This window comes from Erpetoichthys calabaricus, chromosome 17 (assembly GCF_900747795.2).
Source record: "Erpetoichthys calabaricus chromosome 17, fErpCal1.3, whole genome shotgun sequence".
NCBI classification, from domain to species: Eukaryota; Metazoa; Chordata; class Cladistia; order Polypteriformes; family Polypteridae; genus Erpetoichthys; species Erpetoichthys calabaricus.
Genome location: NC_041410.2, coordinates 99,167,482 through 99,192,961, shown reverse-complemented (window position 1 = coordinate 99,192,961; position 25,480 = coordinate 99,167,482). Strand labels below are relative to the sequence as shown.

Here is a 25,480-nt window from a genome sequence, read left to right as displayed (position 1 = left end):
GGGGGCCAGCACGTGTGCCCGTGTCTGTCTGTCATATAGCGCCTTTCACGAGGTCCCAAGTTACGGGGGCCAGCGCGTGTGCCCGTGTCTGTCTGTCATATAGCGCCTTTCACGGGGTCCCAAGTTACGGGGGCCAGCGCGTGTGCCCGTGTCTGTCTGTCATATAGCGCCTTTCACGAGGTCCCAAGTTACGGGGGCCAGCACGTGTGCCCGTGTCTGTCTGTCATATAGCGCCTTTCACGAGGTCCCAATTTACGGGGGCCAGCGCGTGTGCCCGTGTCTGTCTGTCTGTCCCTCGGTCTCAGTGTTTCTGGTGTGACCCGCTGCATTTCTAAAGGCCTCAGTTTATGGACTTTTCTCATTTGTTGACAGCTGAGCTGCCAGGACATCAGCGTCTGCCAAGCTGAAACTGGCGAAGCTGTGCAAAGTAAAGGTGGCATACAGAAGAGAAACCCTCCACTTCCATGGCACCCCATAACTGAAGAGAAAGGCCAGCACTTTTGGCTTTGCTTTGTCGCGGGTGGGCTGCCAGTGTTTGTCTGCTTTCGTAACACGCGGACGCAGAGTTCAGGGGGCCAAGGTGCCCGCTCAGCACAGCCAGCATTTTAAATATTTGTTCTTCTGTGATTGTTTAAATGGTGGCCTGGTGCCGAGGAGGTGCACCGAGGGCCACACAGGATCACAGGCGGCACGGACCACCTGAAGTGCACCCTGGGAGGGGCGCCATATAACAGAGCAGCAGAGTTCATTTGGTTTGGTGTAGCGAGTGTGAGAAGAGTGAACATTTGAAACGGCGACGGCGAGCAAATCAAACGTGGAGGACTGCCAAGGGAAACGGCGAGCTGGTGATGCGCGGGAATCGCCCTTCAGAGATTTGGCTCTTGGCATTTTCAAGGACAACAAGCAGCTTTGTTGGCACACATTAAAGTGTGTGAGGAACCCAAATGACTGGCAGAATAAAAAGGCGATGGCGCAGAAGACCAAACCCTCCTGGAGGGCACAAACGTGCCCACCCAACTCAGAGTCTTCTGAAGCTGCTCTGTCCTGCACCGGGTCTTCAGAGCAACAGCATAGACACAGACACACACACACACGTACTGTACACACACATAACACACACACTGGAGGAGTTTGGCTTTGTATGCAAACGTCTGCTCTGCTCTCCCCATTGGCCGATCAACTTGAATGTCAGTTTTTGGTGCCATTGCTTGCTTTTCAGTGTGCAGCTGCAAGAGGCGGAGCACAAGTGACGTCTTGTCATTGGGGCGGAGCACCAGTGACATTGTGTGTCTTTGGGGGTGGAGCACCAGTGACATTGTGCGTCTTTGGGGGCGGAGCACCAGTGACATTGTACGTCTTTGGGGGCGGAGCACCAGTGACATTGTACGTCTTTGGGGGCGGAGCACCAGTGACATTGTGCGTCTTTGGGGGCGGAGCACCAGGGACATTGTACGTCTTTGGGGGCGGAGCACCAGGGACATTGTACGTCTTTGGGGGCGGAGCACCAGGGACATTGTACGTCTTTGGGGGCGGAGCACCAGGGACATTGTACGTCTTTGGGGGCGGAGCACCAGGGACATTGTACGTCTTTGGGGGCGGAGCATCAGGGACATTGTACGTCTTTGGGGGCGGAGCACCAGGGACATTGTATGTCTTTGGGGGCGGAGCACCAGTGACATTGTGGGTCTTTGGGGTGCCCTCCTCAGCTGTGGGTGCACATCGCTCTTAATCTCTCCACGTGTCGGTCTCTCCCTGGCACATCAGAGGCACTGAATGTACAGACAATGGCAGAAACACATCTCTGCCAATCTTTGCCAGGTGAAGCCCATTGGGAGCCCTAGGCGGGGGTGACAGATGTCACCCTCTCGTCGTCCACAGTGGCTCGTCGGTATTATTAAACTTCAACATCACATTCAGGCCGGGGGCCCGTTACAGGCTGGCTGAGCCCACCTTTGGTGTCGAGACGTCCTGCGCTTTGGTGGCTGTGCTGTGTGACAAACTGCTGCGTTGAAGGACTTGTCACTTTAGCTTTATTTGATTGCCCAATTTGTCGGACATTTCCTCCTCTGCGGTGCTCACAGCCTAATACTTGCACATGTGGTAGTCATCATCATTATCGTGATTTACATCCACTCGGCATAAAACAATTCAGCAGTTTGTCCATTGAACAAAAACTGGAAATGTATGAATATTCGTTTTTGTTTCTGCTTTTCATGTTGAGTCGTCCTTTAATGCTCTCCTTCCTTCGCTGGTTCTACTGTATGGCAGGATGTTGGTTGATCTTCCTTTTATGCGATTTCTTTATGGCGTCATTTGGCTGACATTGTGTCATCACTCGTACTCACTGGGGTCTAATCTGTTGTCAGATGTCACATCTCTTCCTCACATGAGGTTTACTGCTCTTCATCTCCCTCCTCGCCTGCCCCTCAAAGCCACTTTTGTCACTCCAGGCTTCTATGGTTCTTGCCAGCCTCTCTTATCTGCCACAACCCCTGCCTGCACATTCACACCACCAGCACCACCTCTCACCACTCCCCCAACTCTATGAGCCAATCCTTCTCAGGACCCCCTGGTGGCCACACCCCCCGACCAATGGATTTAAGAGAGTGGCAGGTCTTGTAAGTGCGGCTGTTTATGTGCTAAATCACTCACTTTATGTCTGTCATGTGCACACGCAGTGTGTGTGTGTGTGTGTGTGTGACGGGTATACGGTTTGTGAAAGCACCTCCCACTTTTTCAGGCTCCACCTCTTTTGATAGAGAACCCCCCACCACCTGCTCAGTCCATTCGGACAACACAACCCTCTGACTCTCATACTCTGGCAAAAAGGGTGGAGCCTCTCTCTCTCTCTTTGCCCAGGCTCCTCCCCTTTTGACAGCATCATCCTCCCTCTCAGACTCCACCCTTTGTGACAGAGCCTCCCCTCTCTCTCTCTTTCTCTCTGAGTCCTGCTTAGGCTCCGCCTTATCTGATCTCTCTCTCTCGCTTTCCCTCTGCCAGACTCCACCCCTTCTATTGGCATGCCTCTCTCAGACTCCACCCTTTTTGGCCCGCCCACCAGCATTCTAAACGCCTGGTCAGCCGTCTGCTGTGATAGGCTGAGCTTTTTAGGGGTCAGTCCTGAGAGTTTACTCTTATTATTTATTTATTTATTTATTTATTTCATTGTTTGATTTTGTTTTAATGCAGTGAGTGGTATAATCAGGGCTGCCTGTTGGCACAATCCTGTGTGGTGCCACCTTAGTTGTTGCGTTGGTATGTTTCGTTGTTAATTCAGATTGCTGTGTGGTAATCACACATCACCCCCCTCACCATTTAAAACCCAATGCCCTCTGGGGTAAATTTGCTGTGGCGCCAACCCCTGCCACCAAAGCTTTTCTGATGTGCAGTGGATGTTTTAGTGTTTATCCTCGCTGGGGGTGGGGGGTTCGCCACAAATTATTAACAAACCGCCATAATCGGCCACCACATCTGTGCCTCGGAGAAGCTCGACGGCGTCTTTCTTTAAGTTCAATGTTTGTAAAGGTCAGAAGGAAAACACGCACAGCGATTTGGACAAATCCTCCAGCAGCGCAGGTCACGACCCGGTAGCCACCCCGGCTTCTCAAGGGACCCGTGAGCCTCGGTCAGCATGACGCCTCACAGCGCGGTGACAAAAGACCCCAAAGGCGCTCAGGCCGCGTCACCGGCGTCTCGCTATTTGGTGCACATGTGAGGATAATGAAAGTCCAAGACGACGTTCTGCCGGGGTCTTCTGGAGAGGGTACCATGGCACCCTGATGGCCTCCCCTCTGCCGTCTGCTTTCCTTCACCACTTTCTCTGGCATTTTTCTGGGCCACTGAGGCCATTCTGTAACTTCTCCGTTATTGAGAACTGCACTTGTGGTTTGTCTTTGCAGCCTCACGATTTTTCCATGAGTGGAAAAAAAAAATAATTAAATGATTAAATTCCCCAGCAGCCGATTCAGACTTTGGAGGAAAATTCCGTCAGCTTCTGTGAATTTCCACCGATTCGTTCACTTCAGCTTTTTTGGAGTTGAAGGCAAACCTCCTTCATGGCTTCTCCGTGGCCATCAGCTTTTCTTTCTGTTATGTCGTCCAGGGCCCTGTTTTGCCTTTTAGGAGGCACCAACTTTGGGCTCTCTTCTCTGTTCCGATTACGGACCCTCTACTGGCCATGGGACCCCCAAGCTGTCCCTTAACTTGTTGATGCCAGTATATGGTGACTTTATGAAGCCCCCCAAGCCCCTTCCTGTATGTCGTAGAATTGCAGTCAGGTCAGCAATGGTGATGGTGACATCTTGGGTGCTCCCATGTGTAGTGGACTGGCTGTGCCTTTCCTAAGGGTCTTTTAGGCAACTGTGGTGCCCAAGAAGGACCAATCATCACAAAGCCCTGACCAGAAGAAGTGCGATAAATGAGAGGAGGCCATTCACTCCATCAGGTCAGACAAGAGCTTGGTGGTCTCCATGTCTCATCTCATCCTGATCCTTGTTAATGGCTGTCAAGATCTCATCTTATCTTTTGAGACCCCTTTTCCTGATGGAGGTGGTGATGGTGGCAGCAGCCTAAGGAGGTCACACTGGACTTCCCTCTTCCAAGAGAAACAGATTCCAGCTCGTTAGGGAATTTTCAGGCATTCCCAAGCCAGCTAACAGATCTAATCCCACCCGCATGTCCGGGGTCTGCTGCTGTCTCTCCATCCAGTGGGTGTGCCCAGAGCATGTCCAGGGTATCAGTCCATGGGATGCTGTTAGGACATCTCAAACCATCTCATCAGACTCTACTCAATCCAGAAGAGCAGCGACTCCAGTGTGAGGCTCCTCTGAATTGCTGATCTTCTCACCCCATCATGGAGTTCAAGCCCAGTGGTCCTACATAGAACCCTCATTTCTGCCACCTGTACTCCCAGTCTCATAGCTATGGCCAGAAGGGAGGACAGGGATAGCGATAGCCCCCTAAACCAAAAAATTCTATCTATAGACTTTGCTCCTTGGTCATCACCAGTGCAGCACCCACAAAACAGCAGGAGCAGCTCCAGTCTGCTCGGTGGTCTCATGTCCTTGACTCCCATGACTTAAGGAGAAGACCTCAAGATGCTTGATCTCCTCCAGTTCGGTCAGGAGGGTCACAACCACCCTAATGAGAACAATCCACTCTTTAAGAGAGCAAGAGCCATGAATGCAGATGTGGAGCTTCTTGAGTGTCCATGGGTCCCAGCGTGGGCTCTGAACAGGTTTCTGTCTCTTTGGGATTCCAACTCCGCTCTGCTAGGCACGTTTGTCTCCTTAGCGACAATGCATTGGTGAGCCCCAATGGACCATGTTTGGGTCTAATGGTGGGCAGTAGTCTGCCTGGGATAAGGTGGGGCATGTTTTAGGGGGCCGTCTTTAAAAATGGGTGCCAACTAGTCAGCAACCCCACCACACCCCATATAAGGGTGGGCAACGTTAGCCTAACTGGAGACCTCCAGAGTGTTATTGAGTGGTCATAACGGAGGAGACACACTCCCACCTGACCTGAGGCACTTAAGGTCGCCTGATGGTTTCTGAGATGACTAAAGGATTTGTCAACAGTCGGCTGGAGTTCACTCTTGGGGGGGGGTTATGGATTTGGGGTCATTCTGGTGCTGTTGGACCCACAAGGAGGAGGAGGAGGATTGACCAGTTGTGTGGAATTTCTTCTGAGAAATATTATTGGGTCCTCCGAGCAAACACCTTGACGGACCTTGGTGAGCAGCTCCAAATTCCCGGTGGTCCTGCCTGTTTGTGTCTAACAGATGAGCAGAAGTGATGAAGTCCAGTGGTCGTACGATAAAAGCCAGTCGAGTGGCGAGCTTCACTGCTCTCAAAGGCATTATGGGTGGGCTGGCACCCTGGCCAAGGTGGTTGGCATTTCCTGAGCTTTGCAGCAGGTCAGTGACAGATGGACTGCATCTTGGGGGTCATGTGTCCCCACCACTGTCACGACTGGTCTCATTTTTCTATGTGGTTCCTGGGACTCAACAAAATCATTTGTACTTCATTTTTGGGGTTTCCGAGACCCCGGAATGCTGCGGTCACACGTGTTTCTGTTTTTGGTGCATTTTCTAGAGAGTTCTTTGGACTTCTGGGCGTCTAAACGGAGCTTTTTGAACTCCAGGAGTTTGACTTTGGTGTTACATTTTTCTTTATCGATATTCCTGACATTTGTTCTCGTCTTCATCACACCATTTTGAATTCCAACGGGTGCCGCCACTTAGTGCCTCTCGTGCGAGTCGTTACCCAAGTAGTTTACCCAGGACTCCTCAGGAATGTGTGACGCACGGTGACATCAGTGTGACGGGTTGTCACCTACAGTTCTTCCTTATCCAAGTTTGGACTGGTTTAGCGTTTGGTGTGCGATTCTCTGCATTAAATGATCTGAACGCTTCTTGGACGTCTTCTCTGACTTTCGCTTGATGTTTCTACTTCGTTGAATGTCGGTTTGACTCTCTGCCATCGACCCTATGCGTGTTTTTGACCTCCCTTCATCTCCTGATCCCTTTTCTCAGAGTTTGTGGAATCAGAACACCTCGACATTCCTGGTTTGTCCGAGTTTGCGGATTCTGCCTAAAAGTCTTTTGTAATTGTTGGTTATCCAACGGCTCTTGGGTTTCAGATTCTGCTTTATACGCGAGTACGATTACTTTCTGACGTCTTGGCTGGAGTCTTGTGAACTTTTGGCTACTGCTGCTCTTGCCCACGATGATGTTTCACGTCCTGGGCCTCGTTTGTCTGATTCTGTGACTCACCGTGGTGACCTCGGTCTCTTTTTTCATTGCATCTCATTCTGTGCAGTTCAGTACACCAACACCCTGGTGGAGCCCCCAGGAGTTCTAAGCGCAGCCCTGTCGGGGTCCTTGGGTGCCACTAGAGGTGGCCCTGTCATGTGGATCGCTTCCTGGCTACAGCATTGATGTGCCAGGTGTACTCCTCCAGGTCCTGCTTGGAAAAGGGGTCCTCCATCTCAGCCAGGACAGCTGAGGAGGAGGAGAAGGAAAACTGAGGATGGCGTGGGCCGCAAGGACGGCAGTGGCTTGAATAAAAAGAGCAAGGTTGGAATTAGAGCTGGGGTCTTGGCGAGATGTGGTGGGGTTTATGGGTATAAGACGCCCCCCCCCCCCTACACACCAGGCAACATTTATCCTGCTATCACGTCATGACACCATCACGTTATTCTTCCTAGTATCAGATACCAAAGGGCTCACCCAGCACACACTGACCCCTGCAATTGTTCAGAAGACCCCCAGTCCTAAGTGAGTCTGTGAAATAGCGGGTGGCGTGTCAAAGAGTGAGAGGGGACCCAGTGCCAATGTCCAAACACATGAGAAAGTCACCTAAAACATGCTGAGGCTAAGCCTGAGGACCCCTGAAATACGTTATTGAATCCCAGGTATTTGTGCCCCCTTGCAGGAGTTCTGATGGACGCCGATGTTTCGCCTGCGTACCTCCTGCTGTTTTTGGCACTCGTTGTCCGTGATGACCCACCGGTCATGTGCCAGTGGTGCATCTGACTTTGTGCGGTGCCCATTTTGTCAGCAGTACTAAAGCCAAATGGCATCCATTAGCAAGCCTAATGTTCCCGGTGCCCCCCTGCCCGTTTACCAGCAGAGGTGGCCTCAAGACCCCATACCCATACGAGTCGGTCATCTCTGCTTTTCGCGTTGCGGACACCGTTTGAGCCTCCACTCTGCGAGACGAGAGGAAGAAGGGGCGGCCGGGGCTCCTGCGTCTGCATTTCCTCGGCTGACCGGCGGATTCTTCACATTTTTTGAGGCTCAGCTCTGCTGCATGTAAGTCGCTGGAAACCCCCCGAGACGAGAGAACATCTGTCTTTACTTTGGAGCCGTTTAGTCGCATTCTTCTTGAGTATTACGAACGGGTCATGGGCGAGGTGTGAAGTCAGACAAGCTCCTGGAGCCCAGGATGCCAGCGGCGGGCAGTTGGTGGCCGATTTGGAGCGTTTGCCCCTTGGGCACCCTGACCCGGCTAGTCAAGCCATTTCAGAATTTCTCCTCCGCCTGGCAGATGCTCAGTGCGGCCCCCGGCTGACCGCCTCTGTCTTTCATCTCCGCTCGCTGGCCTGCTTATGCCTAAAATAGGGCATGTCATGGGAAGGCATGTGACAGCGTAAACACTGGAAAGTGCGCAAGATGGAGGAGGCGGCGAAACCTGCACCGGGTGTGCAGAGTGCCCTCCGTCGGTAGGCAGCCTGTGCAACAAGACCTCCTGCTGCTGCCCTCTCACTGTCCCAAGTGCTGCTGGCCTGCCCATAGGCGGCCACCTGTGACAGAAGAGTCACAAAGAAGAGGACAGGGGGACATCGAGGCAGCCGACACCAGCTGACCTCCCCGAAACACCGATAAGGAACTGCCATCATGGGGACGCCCCTGTGCTAGGACAACCCGCTCGGCCCGGCTCCATTCATCGGGTTTGACTTTAGTCAGGCATGTCAAGCAGTAGGTGACATTAGAGTGACAATTAGAATCAACAAGAAATGAGCGCGTGCCGTTTATGACAAACATAAGAAAAATGTGGAAGTACTGGAACAAAAGGAGAACTGAAGTCCAACTGCTGTAATTACACACTTAGAGCGACTGAGTATCATTTATTACTTCTATCTCACATGGAGCTGATTTAGCCCCGCAGTCCTGGGGATGTTATTTCGTGCCACCGGGTATGGCTGGCATGACAATGAAGCCACTCGACTCGACTTAACCCAAGCTACTTAGTTCAGCGTTTTTTGATTGCAGCCTAAGCTGTTAATAGTGTTGCTGTTTCCCTCCCACAGGGGGCGCCAGTGACTCCAAATGCCATTCAAGTGCTGAACCCCCCCAGAATCACACGAGCAGAACCTTCTGCCTGACATAACGGAGCCGAGTGGCTGCTTGGGCCCCCCAACTCCCACAGACCGGAGGGGCGTGATGGGCTTCAGGGCCCTAAATCAGGACACACAGCTTGGGTCCCCAAAAGGACTAGAAGTGGCCGGCTTCTCATCGAGCGAGCCGAGGCGTCAAACAGAGCGGTCCATTATGTGCAGCTGGCAGGAATGGCCAGCGCCGAAGAAGATTCCTCGCAACGACAAAGAATGCGGCCGTTGATCCCGCTTGTTTCACGCTGGCTGCCGGAAAGTGAGGGCCTCTGAGGTCAGGGCTGCAGATGTTCACATCTGGTGAGACGCGCAGACCGCAGAGCACTTCATAAAGTCTGCAGGAAGAGCGAGAGGCGAAGATGCAGCAGCCATTGGGTCCCCGACTTGTGGGGGGGGGGGGGACTTTCTATTAAATTTAGGGTCTTCATGCTGCTGCCATTGTTCTCTTGTCACTCAAGTCACGCGATTTCCTTGGGCTGTGCCGATGCCCACCCGAGAGAAGGGGACCGTGCAGGCATCACCCGAGCGGGGTGTCTCTACTGTATATGGCGCCTTACCTACAGAGGACTGTGAGAAGAATTAGTGGCCAAACCTGCAAGCAGTCGGCCGTTAGGAAAAGATCTGTGAGGGTCAAAAACAAAAAAAACGAGAGAAGACGACGACGACGAGGGAATAAACTTAAAAAACAGAGAGAGAAAAAGGCAAAACTCCAAAAACCAAGCAAGCCGAGCCATCAAAAGATCTCAAAAGCAAAGCAAATCCAAAACAGGGGCGTCTCTCTGCACCGAGTAACTAGCAGGGGTCTGGCAGACTCTGCTAATGTTCAGTGCTGCCATTTTGTAGCAGAAGTCCCAGTGACGTCCTGAAATGGACAGGTGACCTCAACAAGATGGTGGCCAAACAAGACCGTAAACGCACCCCTAAAGTTAACACGAAATGCAGCCCGAGAATACAGAATTAGAATCAGATTGAGCCGAGGGTCTCTCCACCGCCATGCTGCTCAGGACTCGTGATGACGGCCCCACGTTGTTGAAGCTTGGGGTGATGCCATGAAGTCTCAGGCTTTGGCTCAAATTCACACAAAGCTTCGCCCCCTTCCTAGATAAAGAAGGAAGGAAGGAAGGAACAAAGGCATCCAGAAACGTGAGAAAGGTCGGGGGTCCCAGCTGTGAATCCCCCATTTAATGGATGTAGAGTCTCCTGAAGGGGAAAAGCAGAAGAACAAAATGGAAGGGGTGATCCTCCTAGAATGGCCCAACGTTAGAACTGCACCCCAAAGATGACCCCAATGTGTTCCCTTGATGACCAAACGGATTCTTCCTCACTTGGAGCCCCCCGGGCATCTTGGTCCGAAGTCCTTCTTTCCAGCTGGCTCCAGAAGTAGCCCACTCTTTTAATTCGGTGGTCTCCTGTTTGCCATGAGGATTCCAGCTGAGGGTCTCCTCAATGATATTTGTGATGGCCAATGGTCTTCCAGTACTGGCTGGTGAGCCCTCCTCTGCCATTGGTCTTCATGTCAGATGGCACTGGGCCATTGGGTCTGTAAACCCCTTCTTAGGCAGGAGCTTTTTAGTACTTGACGCCATGGTGTCCCCCGTGATAGGACGTCACTCCATGGAAGTTCTTTAGCTGATGAAAGGCTCTTCTGGCTTTGCCTTAACATCGATGTCCGTATCGGCCAGTGTGTTGACAGCTTCCACCTCAGCTACCAGCTCACCTCCTAGAGTGACTACCTGCTGCTTAAAATTAATTATTGTTGGCCTTGACGATTTGGCTCTTTCCCTTGTGAATGTTAAAGCCAAACAGGGCAGAGGTGGCTGCCATAGGAGTGGTCTTCTCCAGCCTTTGCTGATGCACAAGGTCTTGGAGTTGCATCCAAGGTTTCTAATGGATTCCGCTCTCCTTCCACGATGTGGACGTCTTCATAAATTGAGTCAATCACGAGAATGCAGAGAAATGGCAACAAGAGGCGACCTCGCCGAACCCTGGGCCTCACCTCAGATGTACGGGTTAGTGGTCCCTCCTGGACTACCATACAGTTATGTGATGATGGGTCCCGACTTAAAGAACATTTTTAGGATTGTTATTTGTTTTTTTACATCGAGGAATCCACTGGAATTATTGTTTGTATCTCCAGTACTTCTGGAGCAGATCTCGGTTTGATTACCGTTATGTTTAGCGTTTCTAGTGACTCCATTTTGGTTTTTTTTAATGGGTGTCATCATTTGTGTGCACCATTCGTTGCTAGGGACTTGAAGACATTAGGAAAATTGTGACGCCAGCAGGCCATTCAGCCCAACAAGTTTGTCCATCTTATTCATGGAGATCATCCAGAATGCCATCAAGTCTTGAAGACCTGAAGGTTCCCCAAAGTCCTGCGGACCACCACACCACTCCACTCCACCACACAGGTCCTCAGAAGTCACTCTTGTCATGTCATTGGTGTATCACCCTATTAACTGGACTCCCGAGCAGTTCATATCCGAGGTTGCGGATGAAACTCTCAAGTGCCGGTATGTGAGTAGCACGGTTCCACTTTCGACTTTAGGCTTTGATATTTAGGATTTGATTGGAGTTCCTGCCTGTTTGTCTGGAGGCGTGACACCGCTCTGAGGTCCCCAAACTTGCTATTTGGGACACCTTTATATATTCTTGGGACCAGAAGAGGTGGACTCTGGCAGGCGTGTGACGTCACCGATTGCAGGACGACGGGCCCTCATCATGCTTAGGAACAGAAGGGGAGCTCGGCACAAGTCTCACGTCCGGTCCCTTGAGGCGCTCGTCACACTCGTGTGTTTTGGCGAGGCCAGCTCTTTTATTGTCTCTCTTGTTTAGAGGAGCCCAACATTCCCAGATAAATTTGGGATCTTTGTTTACAGATCAGGACCAGAAAGCAGGAGAGATGTGGGGGTTTGGTGTCCAGTAGGAGAGCTGTGGTGGTCCGTAGTTTCACTCCCTCGTGGCCCCCTTGACGTCCTCCCAGTTTGTTCTTTTCCTCGATAATCACATCAAATTCCTTGCGTGTTTTATTTTTTTTCCTGGTGTTCTTCCAGTTGAGTAAAAACAAACAAAGTAAAAAGTTCCCAGACAATTAACTGCGGCACCAAAGTCCTGATGAAGGCCTCCTGGGAACTCCTCAGACCCTGGCTGGCGGCCCCTCATATGAGTAATGATCCCCTGGAATTCCAGCCCCGAATTCCTAGCCGAGCAACCCAGTGGCACTGCCTCTGACCTTTGACCTCCCCCAGTTCTTCAGATCATGGGGTCTCGGACGCCTCCCTGCCCCTAATTTTAGACCTCGTGCTGGCAAACTGAATTTCTCTTATCGGCTGGACGCTTGGCTCTGTCAGAGATCTCGAGTGTGTGACGGGACCGTTTCTCCGGCTGGCACTTGAGCCATCGTGTGGCACCCTAAATCCCTGCTAATCATGATGTCCTTGTCCCATGTCACCAGAGGACGTCACCGCTGCGGTTTATGAGGCAGCGCATGGATACTGCCGCTCCCAAAGCTGCTGGGCCCCCTTGTCCCCATCAGATCCTGCCACTGCCCAACGCCTACAATTGCAGGGCTGCAGATGCCACTTTAGACCTCCGTCCGGCAAGTCGCCAGCCAAGCTGTTCCACTTGAGCAGTGACAGGGACACTTAATGAAGTGGCTCATGGGACATGTTGTCACCTGATAAATTACAAAAATAGACAAAGGTCATGGGCACGGGGCTGGCATGAGCTGTGTACTTGAGCCGTGTGCTGTGAGTGAACACGTGGACATGAACATGTGTGCTGGGCTTTACGTCTGGATGATGGGCACACTCATGCCTGTGGACGCGCGTCTGTCCCTTTTTGACACATGTAGAATACACCTTAGTGTGATCAAACCGTCACATCAGAGACACCTGCCATAACGTAACCAGCAAATGACAAAGAGTAGCAGAATAACTGGATAGGACATGCACACCGCACCTTCACTTGCCACGTGGGGTGTGTGTGGGGCACAAGTCAGGCAGGATGGTGTCACTGTGTGTGCAAAGGGGCAGCATGAGTGACCTCAGTGACTTTAGACGTGGCACTACATTTGTCACTAGGCCCGTTGGCTTTAGTATCTCCCAAATGGCTGTCACCACAAGACCTCGAGTGAGGATGGCCTGTATACTGACGTACACACACACACACACACACACACACTTGTGTATCTGTGACCGCAGTCTTCATCAGAAGGTCCATTTCAAGCTTTCGGTGCAACACAATGAGGAAGCAGGCCTGAGGCCCAGGGGATCAGAGGCCGACGTCCGGGTCGCATTGGCAGCGCCCCCCGTGCCAGTCAGTCCCAGAGAGACGTCTGAAGGGTCAATAGCAGGAAGTGCAAGCGAGCCGAGAATGTAAACCAATCCTACCTTGGCACTCTCTTGTTCCACTGCAGCCTTCATAAATCTCTCCGACGAGAGAGCTGAGCAGACGGAATCCAAAAGCTGCGGTGCCTTTGTTGGCTGCTCCTGACACGAGCAGGGTGACGCCAGTCTCTGCTGGGTACTCTGAGCACACTGGGGACTCAAGTGGCAGAAGTGAGAGGAGGATTCCTGTGAAACCGTGGACGGGCAGGGAGTGCCATAGCCTTCTCCTGGCTGCCATACTCTGTGCCCATTTAGAACCGAGGGCACCATGGCAGAGCAGGTTGGGTGCCACCTTTTGGCTCCAGTGCAGTCCCTGCTACTTGCCGTCTGCGAGTTTGTCAGATGATGAGAAGAATTAAACATTACGGCATACGTCTTATTACCTGCACTGAATGCAGCTCAAAAACAAGCAGACGATTTACCTCCATAGGTAACCAGCTGGCCCATGGGCTGTCACTCTAGGGCCACATTCACAGTGCACAAGTGTCACTGAAATCAAGAGTGGGAGCGCAGCCCGTCATAGCTGTGACATCATGTGTGACACGCACACTCGCTCAGTGGCTGGTGTGTGGTGACACGGAGTCCCAAATGTGGCTAGAGAGCCCCCAAAGCAGCCTGCCTAGAAGAGTCTCCGTCTGATTCAGCCAAACCACAACTGCCACCAGCTGGCTGCGGCCTAACAGACCCCAAAATAGGGAGAAGAAAAAACAAACAAACAAACAAACAAATCAAACACCCAGAAGGGAGAGGAGGACTGTAAACCTCTGGCTTATGGATGAAAGGCAACGTGGAATCTTTAGATGTTAGGAATTACTTCTTTATTATTTTTTTCATGCAATTGGGCCTCAGTTTTCATGATCCGGCACTCGTTTTCTGGGGGATTTTTAGAGCCCCGGAATGCATTTTTGCCATTTTTTAACTTATCGCTCACCATTTTGGGTGCCCGTTGTTAGGACAAGTGATGTTGGTTATGGGTGTGTCCTCGGAGGTTGCTTATTGTATGGAATGCAAGGCCTTCTGGGTAATCCTTCCCTATCTGAGCTGCGGATCAACAACTCCACTGAATCGCCTGCTTTGTGCTTCGCTCTCCCGAGTGTCGACCTTTCACTTCCGTCCTCGACTTATCAGTTTGCTTTTGGCCTTGACACACGCGGTTTTCTTTAATCTTCCGGTTTTGACCCTTTGTTGCTTTATTACGGCGGCGTCACTAGGGTTGGTGTCACCCAGTGCGGTAACTGAGGTGGCATTAAGTCACGCACAGGCCCCTGGGTGACTTGATGACGAGAGCTCTTTAACGGAGAGTTGATCTCACTTTGAACAAAGCCGCACGCGGACACCCGTCCGATTATTGCAGCGCAGTAATGGCGAGCGGACACTCGATCGTATCACGAAGGTGGGGGGATATCAGCCCACGGACACCCAATCGATTCATCGAGCTTCCCTCTACAGACAGCCATCTGGCCGACACTCCCACTGATGGCGTCACCCAGAGTGGTCCGTGTGCCCTGCACCCCCCCTAGTGATGCCACGGCTTTCACATTTTCCTCCTGGTTACCCCAAATCTTGTCCACCCAGCAGACTTATTATAAAAATGAAGATTTATTAAGTAAAAAAAATACAAGAAATGCTGCAAGGAGCAAACAAAAAATACAAAATCTAATAAAATAAATTCAACAAACCAGAAAACACACAATAAAAGCAACGCTTACAGCAGACTCCTTCAAACGCAACAACAACCGGAGGGCAGCCGTCTCAGGGCTCGGAATATAAATTGTGGAGGGCGGTCCTTCCAGTGTGATGTCATTGGAGCCCCGCCCCTCGATCACATAAATGCTAAATAAAGAACAAAGAGCAACAATTCCATGAGAAACACAAAAGTAAGCAAAGCAAAAATAAGAGCAGGTGGGCCCAGGCTGAAATATAACATTTGGCATTCCAACAGATGGTGCATACGCCCAACACTATAACCTGAGAAAGGACATTTGAATTAGCGACTCTCGAGCCTTTGTCAGTTTTAGGTGATTTGCTTTGTGAAGTAACTAGCAGTGGCGTCCTCGCCGTGAGAGGCGCTATATGACGGTTGTGCACCGACTACAGCGACATTCTTCCTTGCACTTCATAGACCCTTTCAGAAGAGGATTAAATACGGGATACCGGAGGCGAGAGGGAGTAACACGCTCCAAATGAGTTCCTTTGAACACATCCAAGTCAAGCAGGAAGGAAGGACCCTGAACTTGAACTTGAACCCGGCCGTCTCCTGCCTTTCTGAGGCTCCCCGCTCTCCTTTGGGCCTGGGGGTCTTTGGGGAGGGGGGGGCTGGAAGTGGACACTCGTCCTTCCTCCATGGCCACTAATTCCATATACTGGACCCTCACCCTGTCCCTGCTAGCTAACGAGCTTTTAAAACTGCGTCCGCCGGGACCCCCAGTCAGCCAGTTGGCGAGCCCCCCCTCCGCACCCGCTGACAGACCCTCTTTGTGAGGCGACTCCTTTGGGCAGCTGGCCAGCGGCAGGAAGTGAAACATTAAAAATCGGAATGTGGCCGACTTCCTGTCTAAGCTCGGAGCCCCGTAGGGGGGATGGAGGGGTGTGCGAGGGTCCATTAAGAAGCATTCTTTCTTCCCTGACAGATCTTCTTTCAGAGGTGCACAGCAGTTCTGAATGAGCTGCTTATTCCCTGGAAAATTCCCATTAAAATGCATTTTGTTCCCAAAATAATTCCTGGAAGCGGGGCAGGCAGAGTGCGGCGAGCGGGTTGAGCCCTGCTGTGCTCTGCTCCGCTTCACGGCCATCTTTGTGAAAGCCAGCTTTAGTGACGTCACCTGAGCCCTCAAAAGGTGGCTTTTGTGAAATTGGACAGGGATAGGATTTCATATCGGGGGGGTGTGTATGAAAGGCGCTATATAATATACCTTCTAGGCTGCTGCTATCTGACTGTACTGGGTACCTACTTTTGGGGGTCTCAGATGCGCTGCTTTTGGCCTGCCTGCCTGCCTTCCTGTCATGCCAGCCCCGTCAGATCTCCACCCTGATTTTTTCTGCCGCTCCTTCCCCAGATATTTGGGTGCCTTTCACCTTCTCCTTACTTTCTCTTTCTAGTTTCTGGAGCAGGGAAAGACGCTATATAAAATAAAGTGGGCAATGGTTCAAGCCCTGGGTAACCCGTGGCGGGTGGGGTTTACTGCCACCTACTGGGAGACGGGTAAGTGAAAACATGTGAAACAATACGCTGGGTGGCCACCCGATCATTTTCAGTCTTTACAAATTGTTTCCAGATGAAAGCCCACCGAAAAACGTACACAAGGAATGTTTTCTGAGGAAAAAAAAAAAAAAAAATGGTGGCCAGCTAAAGGGGGTAATGATGGGCCCCAGTGGCACCGATGGCATCCCTGAAGCTGCAGATGATCAACTGACGGGCCGCCCGGGAGCCTCGCAGCTCAGAGTACATGCTGCCCTCTAGTGGCTCCTGCTAATATCACAGGACAAAGAAAGAATTGCACTGACATTTAGCAGATGCTTTTATCCAAAGCGACTTACAAAACTGGCCACACCTAGCCGAGTCGACGTCGGCCTGGTGACTCTTTTGAATCAAGTGTGACGGGACAAGGTGACAAAAATTGACCATCACAAGGGAAGAGCTCTAAACGCTCAGAACACACGTAACTAGTCAATCTGTCGTAGCCGCGGACCACCCACCTCAACAGCCCTTCCAACAGTGGCCTTCAGAAGCTCCTCAGACACACGGAGGGATGGAGGGAGGGAGTCAGCACTTCAGAAGGAGGTGGGCAGCTCATTCCGCACAAATTCAAAAACCAGGAAACATCAGGGATGGAGAAAGTTTGGAACGAGCGACTCAAGAAAGGGTTTGGAATCCGCAGCAACTTCCTGGAGGACCGTTTAACCCGCGGCGCCGGCCGAGTCACGACCTCCGAGGACACGTCCCTAACGGCGAGGGCATTGGCCCCAAAACGGCGGGGAGAGTGAAAGCCAAAATGGGGAGGGATGACAAACTGCAAAAAACGATGAATCTTCAAAACGAAGCAACAAGCGGGCACCAGAATCGGACGTTTAAACGCGACAAAGACAAAAAACAAACAAATATCGAATCTTAACATCTCGTTGACCCAAGTTTTGACCCACCAAACAATGAACACAAGCCGTCTTTTCTGGATTCGTTTGGGATCTTTGAGGACTTTTCCTTGGCGTCCCTTGTGACTTTTTTTTATCTCTCGGCTCTTTATTTCTATTCAAGACGATTTAAGCCTTGGTGTGAAATTTAATGTTGGGCGTGAATCCGAGACGTGCAGCTGAGACGTGCAGCCTTTTCATTTCTCCTTTTTCTTTTTCTTGCAGATGCGGTGGCAAAATCCGAAGCGGACGGTGGCAGTCTGGAGGAGGGCATGTGCAAGAGGGGAACGCCCATCACCGTGTCCAAGAAGCAGAACTGGGCCCGTCTCCCTCCAGCCTGCAGCATCCCCAGCGCCGCCTGCCTGTCGGGATCGGGTTCAAGGACGTCCGAGTGGGACTGCTACTACGAGAAAGGACTCCAGTGCGACTCGGCTGGCGGGAACGTGGATTCAAATCCGGGACTGGCAAAGAGTTTGGCTGTAAACGCAGGCGCTGGCCAGCAGGAGAAGAGCCCTTCAGTCCCCGGCATTCCAGAACTCCACCGGCCGGCTTTGGGATTCTCGGACTCTGCTGCATCGCCATGTGGGAACAAGATAACTGGCCAGGGGGCCTACTTGCAGAGCTTGGACAGAAGCAGCCGAGCTTGGGTGCTGTCCTCGGGAAAACCGGAAGAAGCCACCCGACATCCTGTCGGCTCTGCGTCTGATGGCCGGCAGAGAGCAGATGGTGAGAGCAAGGGAGACATTTGGTACAACCCCATCCCGGAAGAGGAAGGTCCTCACTTACACAGGTCCACCAGGGAGTATGGGGATCCCTGGAAACTGCGAGAAGGGGAAGACCTCCCCGAGCTACCGAGACCTCCCGAAAGTCACAGAGCTGCCAAATATTCCAGAGCACATGGAAGCAACACACTCTGTGCTGACCTTCATCCAACTGCTGATTCCTCACCAGCAGCAACCAGCATTGAGCCCTCGGGTCCCGAGGCCACAGGAGCCAGGAGGAGCGAGAGTTCAGGTCTGGAGAACGGAGGGCTTTGAGTCAGGGTCAGAGTTTTAAGGATAAAGGAGAGGTGGTTAGGAACGACCAGAATGTGGCCTACCAAAGGGTGAGGCAATATCAAGGTCTGAAAACAGACAAGGGGTCGAGAGGCCAGAACAAGCTGACTAGAAAGTCCATCAAACCCAAAACACAGCAGCGTAGTCGGCAAGATGGACTTCAAAACCAGAAAATCGGAGCGCTAACTTGGGTTTCTTTTACCGGAGTTGATGCTTCAAAAAAAGATTTCAGAAGGTTTTTGTTGCAAGTCCAGTGCTGGGATAGCAGAAGATGAGTGCCACCATCTTAGATAGGAGGGAATTGGTGACTCAGCAGGTCACATCGCCAGAAACGGGTATAGCAACCACAAACCACGTAGCTATAACCACGCAAACAATAACAAAAAAAAAATTAAATAATTCATGCAAAGAACTATCAAATGGCCTTCTCCGTGATCCGTAACTCGGACCACAACGCCTTCTTGTGATGCGTAATTTCTAATGAGAAGTCCAGTTTGTGTTAAGGTAGCACTGTGAGGGAAGTTAAAACCAAATCGGGCCGCAATCAAAAACAGAAAGAATAAGTCAGGGGATAACTACAGCTCCGCCGTGCCAGTCTTCATACCCTCAAGCCAATGACAATTTGTGCAAACTCCAGGACCGATCTCCATCGAAATGGATACCATGACACAAAATGGTGACAACCGGCAGCAATAAAAATGAGGATCAACTATTTAAAAAGAAAGAATATACAAGTGCAGTAAATCCTGGCCAAACTCCGATTCTGTTCCCACAGATCCCTTTATTAGTTATTGTAAAGTGTACCCCATTTTGCAATACCCACAATTTATCCCCGATTACCTGGTGCCACACGCAGCAGAACAACAAAATTCTGAGCAGCTCATTACACACAAGCGCCATGCGAGACTAAGCAATAAGAGGTCTGTGATGAGGGTGGCATGGTGGCACAGTGGTAACGCTGCTGCCTCGCAGTCAGGAGACTTGGGTTCACTTCCCAGGTCCTCCCTGCGTGGAGTTTGCCGGGCGCTCCGGTTTCCTCCCACAGTTCAAAGACATGCAGGTCAGGTGCATTGGCCATCCTAACTTGTCCCTAGTGTGTGCCCTGCGGTGGGCTGGCACCCTGCCCGGGGTTTATTTCCTGCCTTGTGCCCTGTGCTGGCTGGGATTGGCTACAGCATACCCCCCGTGACCCTGTAATTAGGATATAGTGGGTTGGATGATGGATGGATGGTCTGTGATGTGTCCGGCGCTGCACAATCGCTACAACGAAACGGATCAACGTGTGTGTGCCCGATGTCGGGAGGCGTGGGCAAACCGTTAAACCCCATTTATGATGGGGACCAGACCTTGCAATGGCTTTCCTTGAACGAGGAATTCCCAACATCTGCGAATCATAATCCGTGTGAGCTTAAATACAAACTGCCCGTTGCTCCCACCGATTGGATGATTTAGTTCACTCCTCCCACCTGTTCTGCTGCAGTCGCTTGCGGCCAATCAGATAATCGGCTACAGAGGAAGTAAAATTCGCAACAAGGTTTCCATACGTGAACCTGCAGAAGGATTATTAATAATCATTTAGGGGTCCATCCGACCCCACCTACGCCACACCAGTTGTCCCACCAGATATCAACCCCATTTCCCCCCCCCATAGGATCAAAGCTTTAGTATCCGCGGCTTCTGTATCAGTGGGGTTTGTCAGGAATGGAACTCCCGTGGACAGCGAGAATGGACGGTAGTGGAGGGCACCATGACAGTTGGTAAGGTGTGTGTGTGTGTATAAGTACGTGGTCCCTGCCCTCTCCTTCAGGATTTACTAAGGACCCTCACATTAATGGAGCTTCTTACCGGAGACACGAGTGTCACACCTTAATGAGAGCTTCCCACTCATCACTTCCAGGAATACATTGGCCAGGTTCAGACATCTCGTTGTGTGAATTCCAAGTTCTTGATTTACCGTTACCAGCAGTCGCAAAACACAAATGAAGAAACCGATAGCTCGAGGGTTGGCTTTAAAGATTGCGATGGTGTCTTATGGGATGCTTCGGGGTACCACGAGGGAGGTCCAAACTCGCCTAAAACATTAGAACAATTTGGCCCAACAAGCTCCACAGTCCTGCCCATCGAGTTTCTCCAAACAAAGATGAAGTGGAGATCTGAAGGTCCCTAAAGTCCTCCTGCTGCCTGACCTTGGTCATCTGTTCCATGTGCCCGTTGTCCTCGGAGTGATGAAATGTGGCCAGTTCCTATCTGGCGATGTTGCAGTTTTGCACGTTTTCCAGGGTGTTGGGACTCGTTAATATTTTGCGGAGTTTCACAATCGTTCTGCCTAAAGCTGTGACATCAGGGGAGGATGGAGGAGAAGAATGTTGGTCAGGTAGACAAGGGTCATGTTTTGTGGGACCGTGTGCTCCCCCGTCCCTTTTGAAGGGGTATACCCTGCTCCTACTCAGACTGGGAGGGGGGAGGTCACCAATACAAGCTGGTGGGACAGTCTGCATGACAAAGGGTAAGCAGAAAGGCTCTCAGATTTGTTTGCTCCTAATAAGGTCTCATCTTCTCTTTTAGACGCCGTGGCACATGGCGCCAGTTCTACCACAGTGTCCTCCGACAGCCCAGGTGCCCAGAAGAAAACCGGCATGATGGACCGCATCAAGTCACCCGGAACAGTCCGCCGGCTCTCCTTGAAAATGAAGAAGCTACCAGAGCTACGCAGGAGGCTCAGTTTGCGCTCCTCCAGGACACGGCAAGGCCCCGACACTGGGGACGGCACGTCACCGACCAACGCACGCAAAGAGTCTGGCAACGTCATCAGCCGCTACCATCTGGACACCAGCGTCTCGGCCCGGGATCGACCTCACCGGCACAGGGGCTCCTCCAGGAGAGGCAAATCTGCCGGAAAAGGTGGATACCTGAGTGACGGGGACTCTCCAGAACTCTTAACAAAGCACGGCGGGGACGGCGGAGGTGGCTCGGAGAAGAATGCCACCAGTAAACCTGACCCGGCCACTTTCAGGCCATACAGCCTGGCTGATCAGCCGCGTTGTGCCCAGCGGGTGTCTGGCCTCATAAACGTCCATCTCTTCGGTGTGGAAGAGGTCAAGTCTCCCCGGGTGGACTCCAAGGAGGTGTTCTGTGCCATCCAGGTGGATGGGGTGACCAGGGCACGCACTGCCCTTCTGACCTGCAGGGGCTCGTTCCTCAGTCTCAACCACACGTTCAACCTGGAGTTGGAGAACGCCCAGCTCCTCAAGTTGGTGGTCTTCTCCTGGGACTCCAGCTCCAGTCGTAATCGAGTCTGCTGCCTGGGGGCTGTGACGATCCCCCCACTTTTCCGAGGTGGGTTGGACTTCTGTGTGTTCTGCTCTGTAGAGATAAGATGGCACACCCTGGTCTTTGCCAAGCAGAGATGGCAGAGCAAATTCCCAACTTGCTATCCCTTGCCCGAGGCAAGCATTGGAGAATCTGAAGGCTTTATACTCGGTCAGGGTCGTCGATGGCCAGCTGGTGACATTAACATTTCCATTGATATCCCACAGGGTCACGCTCACAGCAGCTGGCAGTGAAGCTGGAACCTCGCGGGCTCCTCTACGTGAAAATGACCCTGGTGGAACAGTGGGACGCGCCAGCCAGGGTGAGCAACCAGGAGCCCCGTGTCTTTGGGGTGGAGCTGCAGCAGCTGGTGGAGAAAGAGGCCAGCAGGATCAAGGTGCCCCTACTAATACAGAAGAGCGTGGCAGAGATCGAGAAACGGGGACTCAAGGTGGGTGGTGAGGTTTTTTCCTGTTTAAAGACATGGAAAGGAGTCGGCCGGAGGATGTCGTCCACCATTTGCCACCTGTCCTGGCAGTGCTGTATCAGCCTTTGCCTAGAGAGTTCTATCCCGTAGGCATCTTATCATAGCATCCCGAGGATGGAGGTATAGCTTTACAAAGGAGAGGGGGCACATGGTGGCACAGAGTGGCATTGAGGCAGCTGCCCCAAGGTGTATTGCGAGACACCTTGGTGTCCTTGTCTGAGCTTGTTGCCCAGTGTCTCAATGTGACCTCAAAGCCCCTTCCTGGGGTTTCTTTGTGTTAACAGTGGGTGCCAGGCTCTCATGCCAGTTTGTGGACTGACAATGACCGTGTCCCCATTTCTTGAGTGGATTATTCCCGGCTGAGTGGCATTTCATTGGTGCCCCACTATCCTGACCACTACGCCAGGCTTTATTCCGTTCCGAGTTTCCACCTCTACATTGGCACTTTGGGTTTGCAGGTCCCCGTCAGCCCAGCAGGGCCGAAGTGTTTCAGGTCATGGCTGGTGTGGGCGCGGGTGTGCCCACCTCTCCCAGTTTAATTCTAGTGCCATTTGAGGTGTCTGTTTCCGGTTGTAGCCTCTCTAATTAGCACCCAGCGTTCTCTGCCGGACAGCAAGGTGTAAAAATAGGACAAAGTGAAGACGCCCACCTTCAGTTGTGGCTTCTCCCAAGTGGTCTCGGTGCAGTGAGGCTTAGCAGCTGAAAAGTTGGAGGGGATTTTAGACGATCCAAGCAGAGTGGGCCCCCCTAACAGATTAGAATGAAGTTATGAAAAGAACCGTGCGGGTGAAGAGGGCACTACATTTCAAGGGGGGCTCATGGCGTGCCCTTTGCCAAGGCATTTTTTTAAGGGCCGTTAATGGGGGTCTATGCTGTATTCATTGAAAGGATGCCCTTGTATTGTCCTTTAAAGCTGAGGCCTTAGCATTACAGGGGATGGTCAGCAGGTGGCAGCACCACAGGCGTCAAGCTGGATCTGTGGGGGCGACTAAGAGGCTGGTGATGAGAGGTGCCACCTGCTGGGGGCTTAGCTGTTCACACCGTGTTGAATGTTCATGCGGACGTGTTTTACAGGCTGGAGGCGTCCATCCAGGGTGCCTCGACAGTTGGTTTGGGGTCTCCAACATGCTTCTCCTGTTTCATTGTCCTTGAAGAAGATCTCTCTAATCACTGTGCTGGATTTCTTTTGGCAGACCCTGGAGTCTCCAGTCACAGCTGGGCAGCTGATTTGGACTGGGAGAGGATGTGGGGTTTGTGCGAGGCTTCACCAAGCAGAGGGGTCCTGCACTGCCCTCCCCTCCAGGAGTGAGGAGTACAAATAACTGGGGGTCTCATTGCAGGTGGTGGGTTTGTACCGACTGTGTGGCTCGGCGGCCGTCAAGAAGGAGCTGCGGGACGCATTTGAGAGGGACAGCGTGGCCGTCACCCTTTCAGAAGAGCTGTACCCCGATATCAATGTCGTGACAGGTCAGCCCACCCGGGGGTCACTGTGCCCCTTTATCTTCTCTCTCTCTGTCCTGACACGCTGTATAAAACTGAACTCTGCCACCGCCCCCTGCAGGCATCCTGAAGGATTACCTCCGAGAGCTGCCGTCTCCGCTCATCACCAGGACTCTGTATGAGGTGGTCCTGGATGCCATGAACAAGCGGCCCCTGAGGAGCAACTCCAGCATGCGAGACCCCCAGCGCTCTGCACAGACCGTCCAGCTGCTCAACTGCCTGCCTGACCCGGAAAAAGTGAGCATTTTATATTATTACCATCTCAAAATGGGTGGGAGGCAATCAGGGGGTCAGCATGGTGCCCCTCAAAGTCTGCTCGGCTACTCAGGCCTGAGACCCCCATTTCTGGGTGCATTCTTCCATTCCTCTTATTTTATGATCCTAATTGCTTCAACTTCTTAGTGGGAGTGAAAGAGCGGTCCACCCTGTACGCATAAGAGGGGGGCAAACCCTGAGGGGTCACCAGTCCACTCCAGGGTCCCCTCACATGGTGCCAGTTAAACAAACCGCAGGAAATATGAGATACTTGGAGAGGAACAGGCAGTCACAGGGGGAGCGGCCATTTCTCGGGACTCCATCTTCTGGGAGCAGAGACCCAGGTGTCAGCGGGGGGTTTGAAGCCCCCCATACCTGAAATCTGTTTATGACAGTAGGCAGAGTTACCATCTGTGACCCCAGTTGTGCTGCACCTGGTTAGTAATACGCCAAGGCGCCATGTCAAGAAAAGAAGTGACGGACTCGGTGGGCCCCTTAGTTAGTTAGCTCGCCTGCTCTTTGGTATAGCGCCTTTCCTAGAATCAGAAAGTGATTTAGCACAACCCTCCACTGCCTTACGGCTCTTTGTTTCTTTTTATTTTATCACCAGGCTTCTTTCAACTTCTCCTGTTTGCTGTCTGGTACAAATCATGTCATCGATATTTAACTCACTACCTATTGTCCAAATGACTTGAAATTTTGCACACTTACTTCCGATGACGATACATTAATCAATAATCAGTTTCACTAATTGATCCATGTTAATTAAGAAATGACATTTTCATATGAAGAATAAAGATTTCACCAATAGATGGCGCTAGTAACGGATAGTAATATGACAAGTAAGTGTTAAAATATTGATTACAAAATTATACTAAAACAAACCCAAGAACACAAAGTTGTATTTTTTAAATATATATATTCTTTTTAACTTAATCGAAGCGTGGTTTTTAAAAAGTGTATTAAAAAGTATAAAGTAAGTCTCTCATACATCACTCGTAAAAGAAAAGCCTGGGCGCATTTCATCAATCAATAAAATCTTAGCAAATACGCCCACGCGTTTCTTTTACGAGTGATGTATGAGAGACTTACTTTATACTTTTTAATACACTTTTTAAACTTAATCGAAGCGTGGTTTTTAAAAAGTATTTTGTTATATATATTTCTTTGTTTAGTCATTGGGATGATTTCATGCGCTCGTTTCCCTTTCTCTGTTCCTTCCTTCTAGGTGGGCATCTCCTAATAGTAAAGATCAGAGAATGTTTTACAAGAATTCTTAATTTCTCTTCTATATAGTGCCTTTCTTACAATGTTTTTTTTATATAGTGCCTTTCAAAATGAACAACAGAAAACGTGTTAGTTCCTCCCTCACAGACGGTGGCTGCGATGCCACCCCTCGTCTTCTCCGCATGCCCAGCAGGTGACAGAGTGCCTTTCTGTTTCCTTCCCCGGTGCCCACCCTGCGC

At 51.4% G+C, this 25,480-nt stretch overlaps 2 protein-coding genes across 3 annotated transcripts in view; one reads left to right on the top strand and one right to left on the bottom strand.

The window, feature by feature from the left end:
- LOC114667565 (rho GTPase-activating protein SYDE1) overlaps nucleotides 1-25,480 on the top strand; it is a 39,855-nt gene that overhangs the window by 4,212 nt on the left and 10,163 nt on the right. The window contains exons 2-6 of one of the 2 annotated variants that reach the window (XM_051920533.1): nucleotides 17,634-18,134; nucleotides 21,029-21,799; nucleotides 22,000-22,223; nucleotides 23,600-23,726; nucleotides 23,821-23,996. In XM_051920533.1, the coding sequence (XP_051776493.1) occupies nucleotides 17,634-18,134; nucleotides 21,029-21,799; nucleotides 22,000-22,223; nucleotides 23,600-23,726; nucleotides 23,821-23,996 (1,799 nt within the window). Of the gene's footprint in view, nucleotides 1-17,633; nucleotides 18,423-21,028; nucleotides 21,800-21,999; nucleotides 22,224-23,599; nucleotides 23,727-23,820; nucleotides 23,997-25,480 lie in introns of both variants that reach the window. The other variant, XM_028822913.2, reaches the window with a different exon arrangement.
- The window catches only part of LOC114667567 (cytochrome P450 4F3), a 66,141-nt gene that overhangs the window by 36,102 nt on the left and 4,559 nt on the right, over nucleotides 1-25,480 (bottom strand). The window lies entirely within an intron of this gene.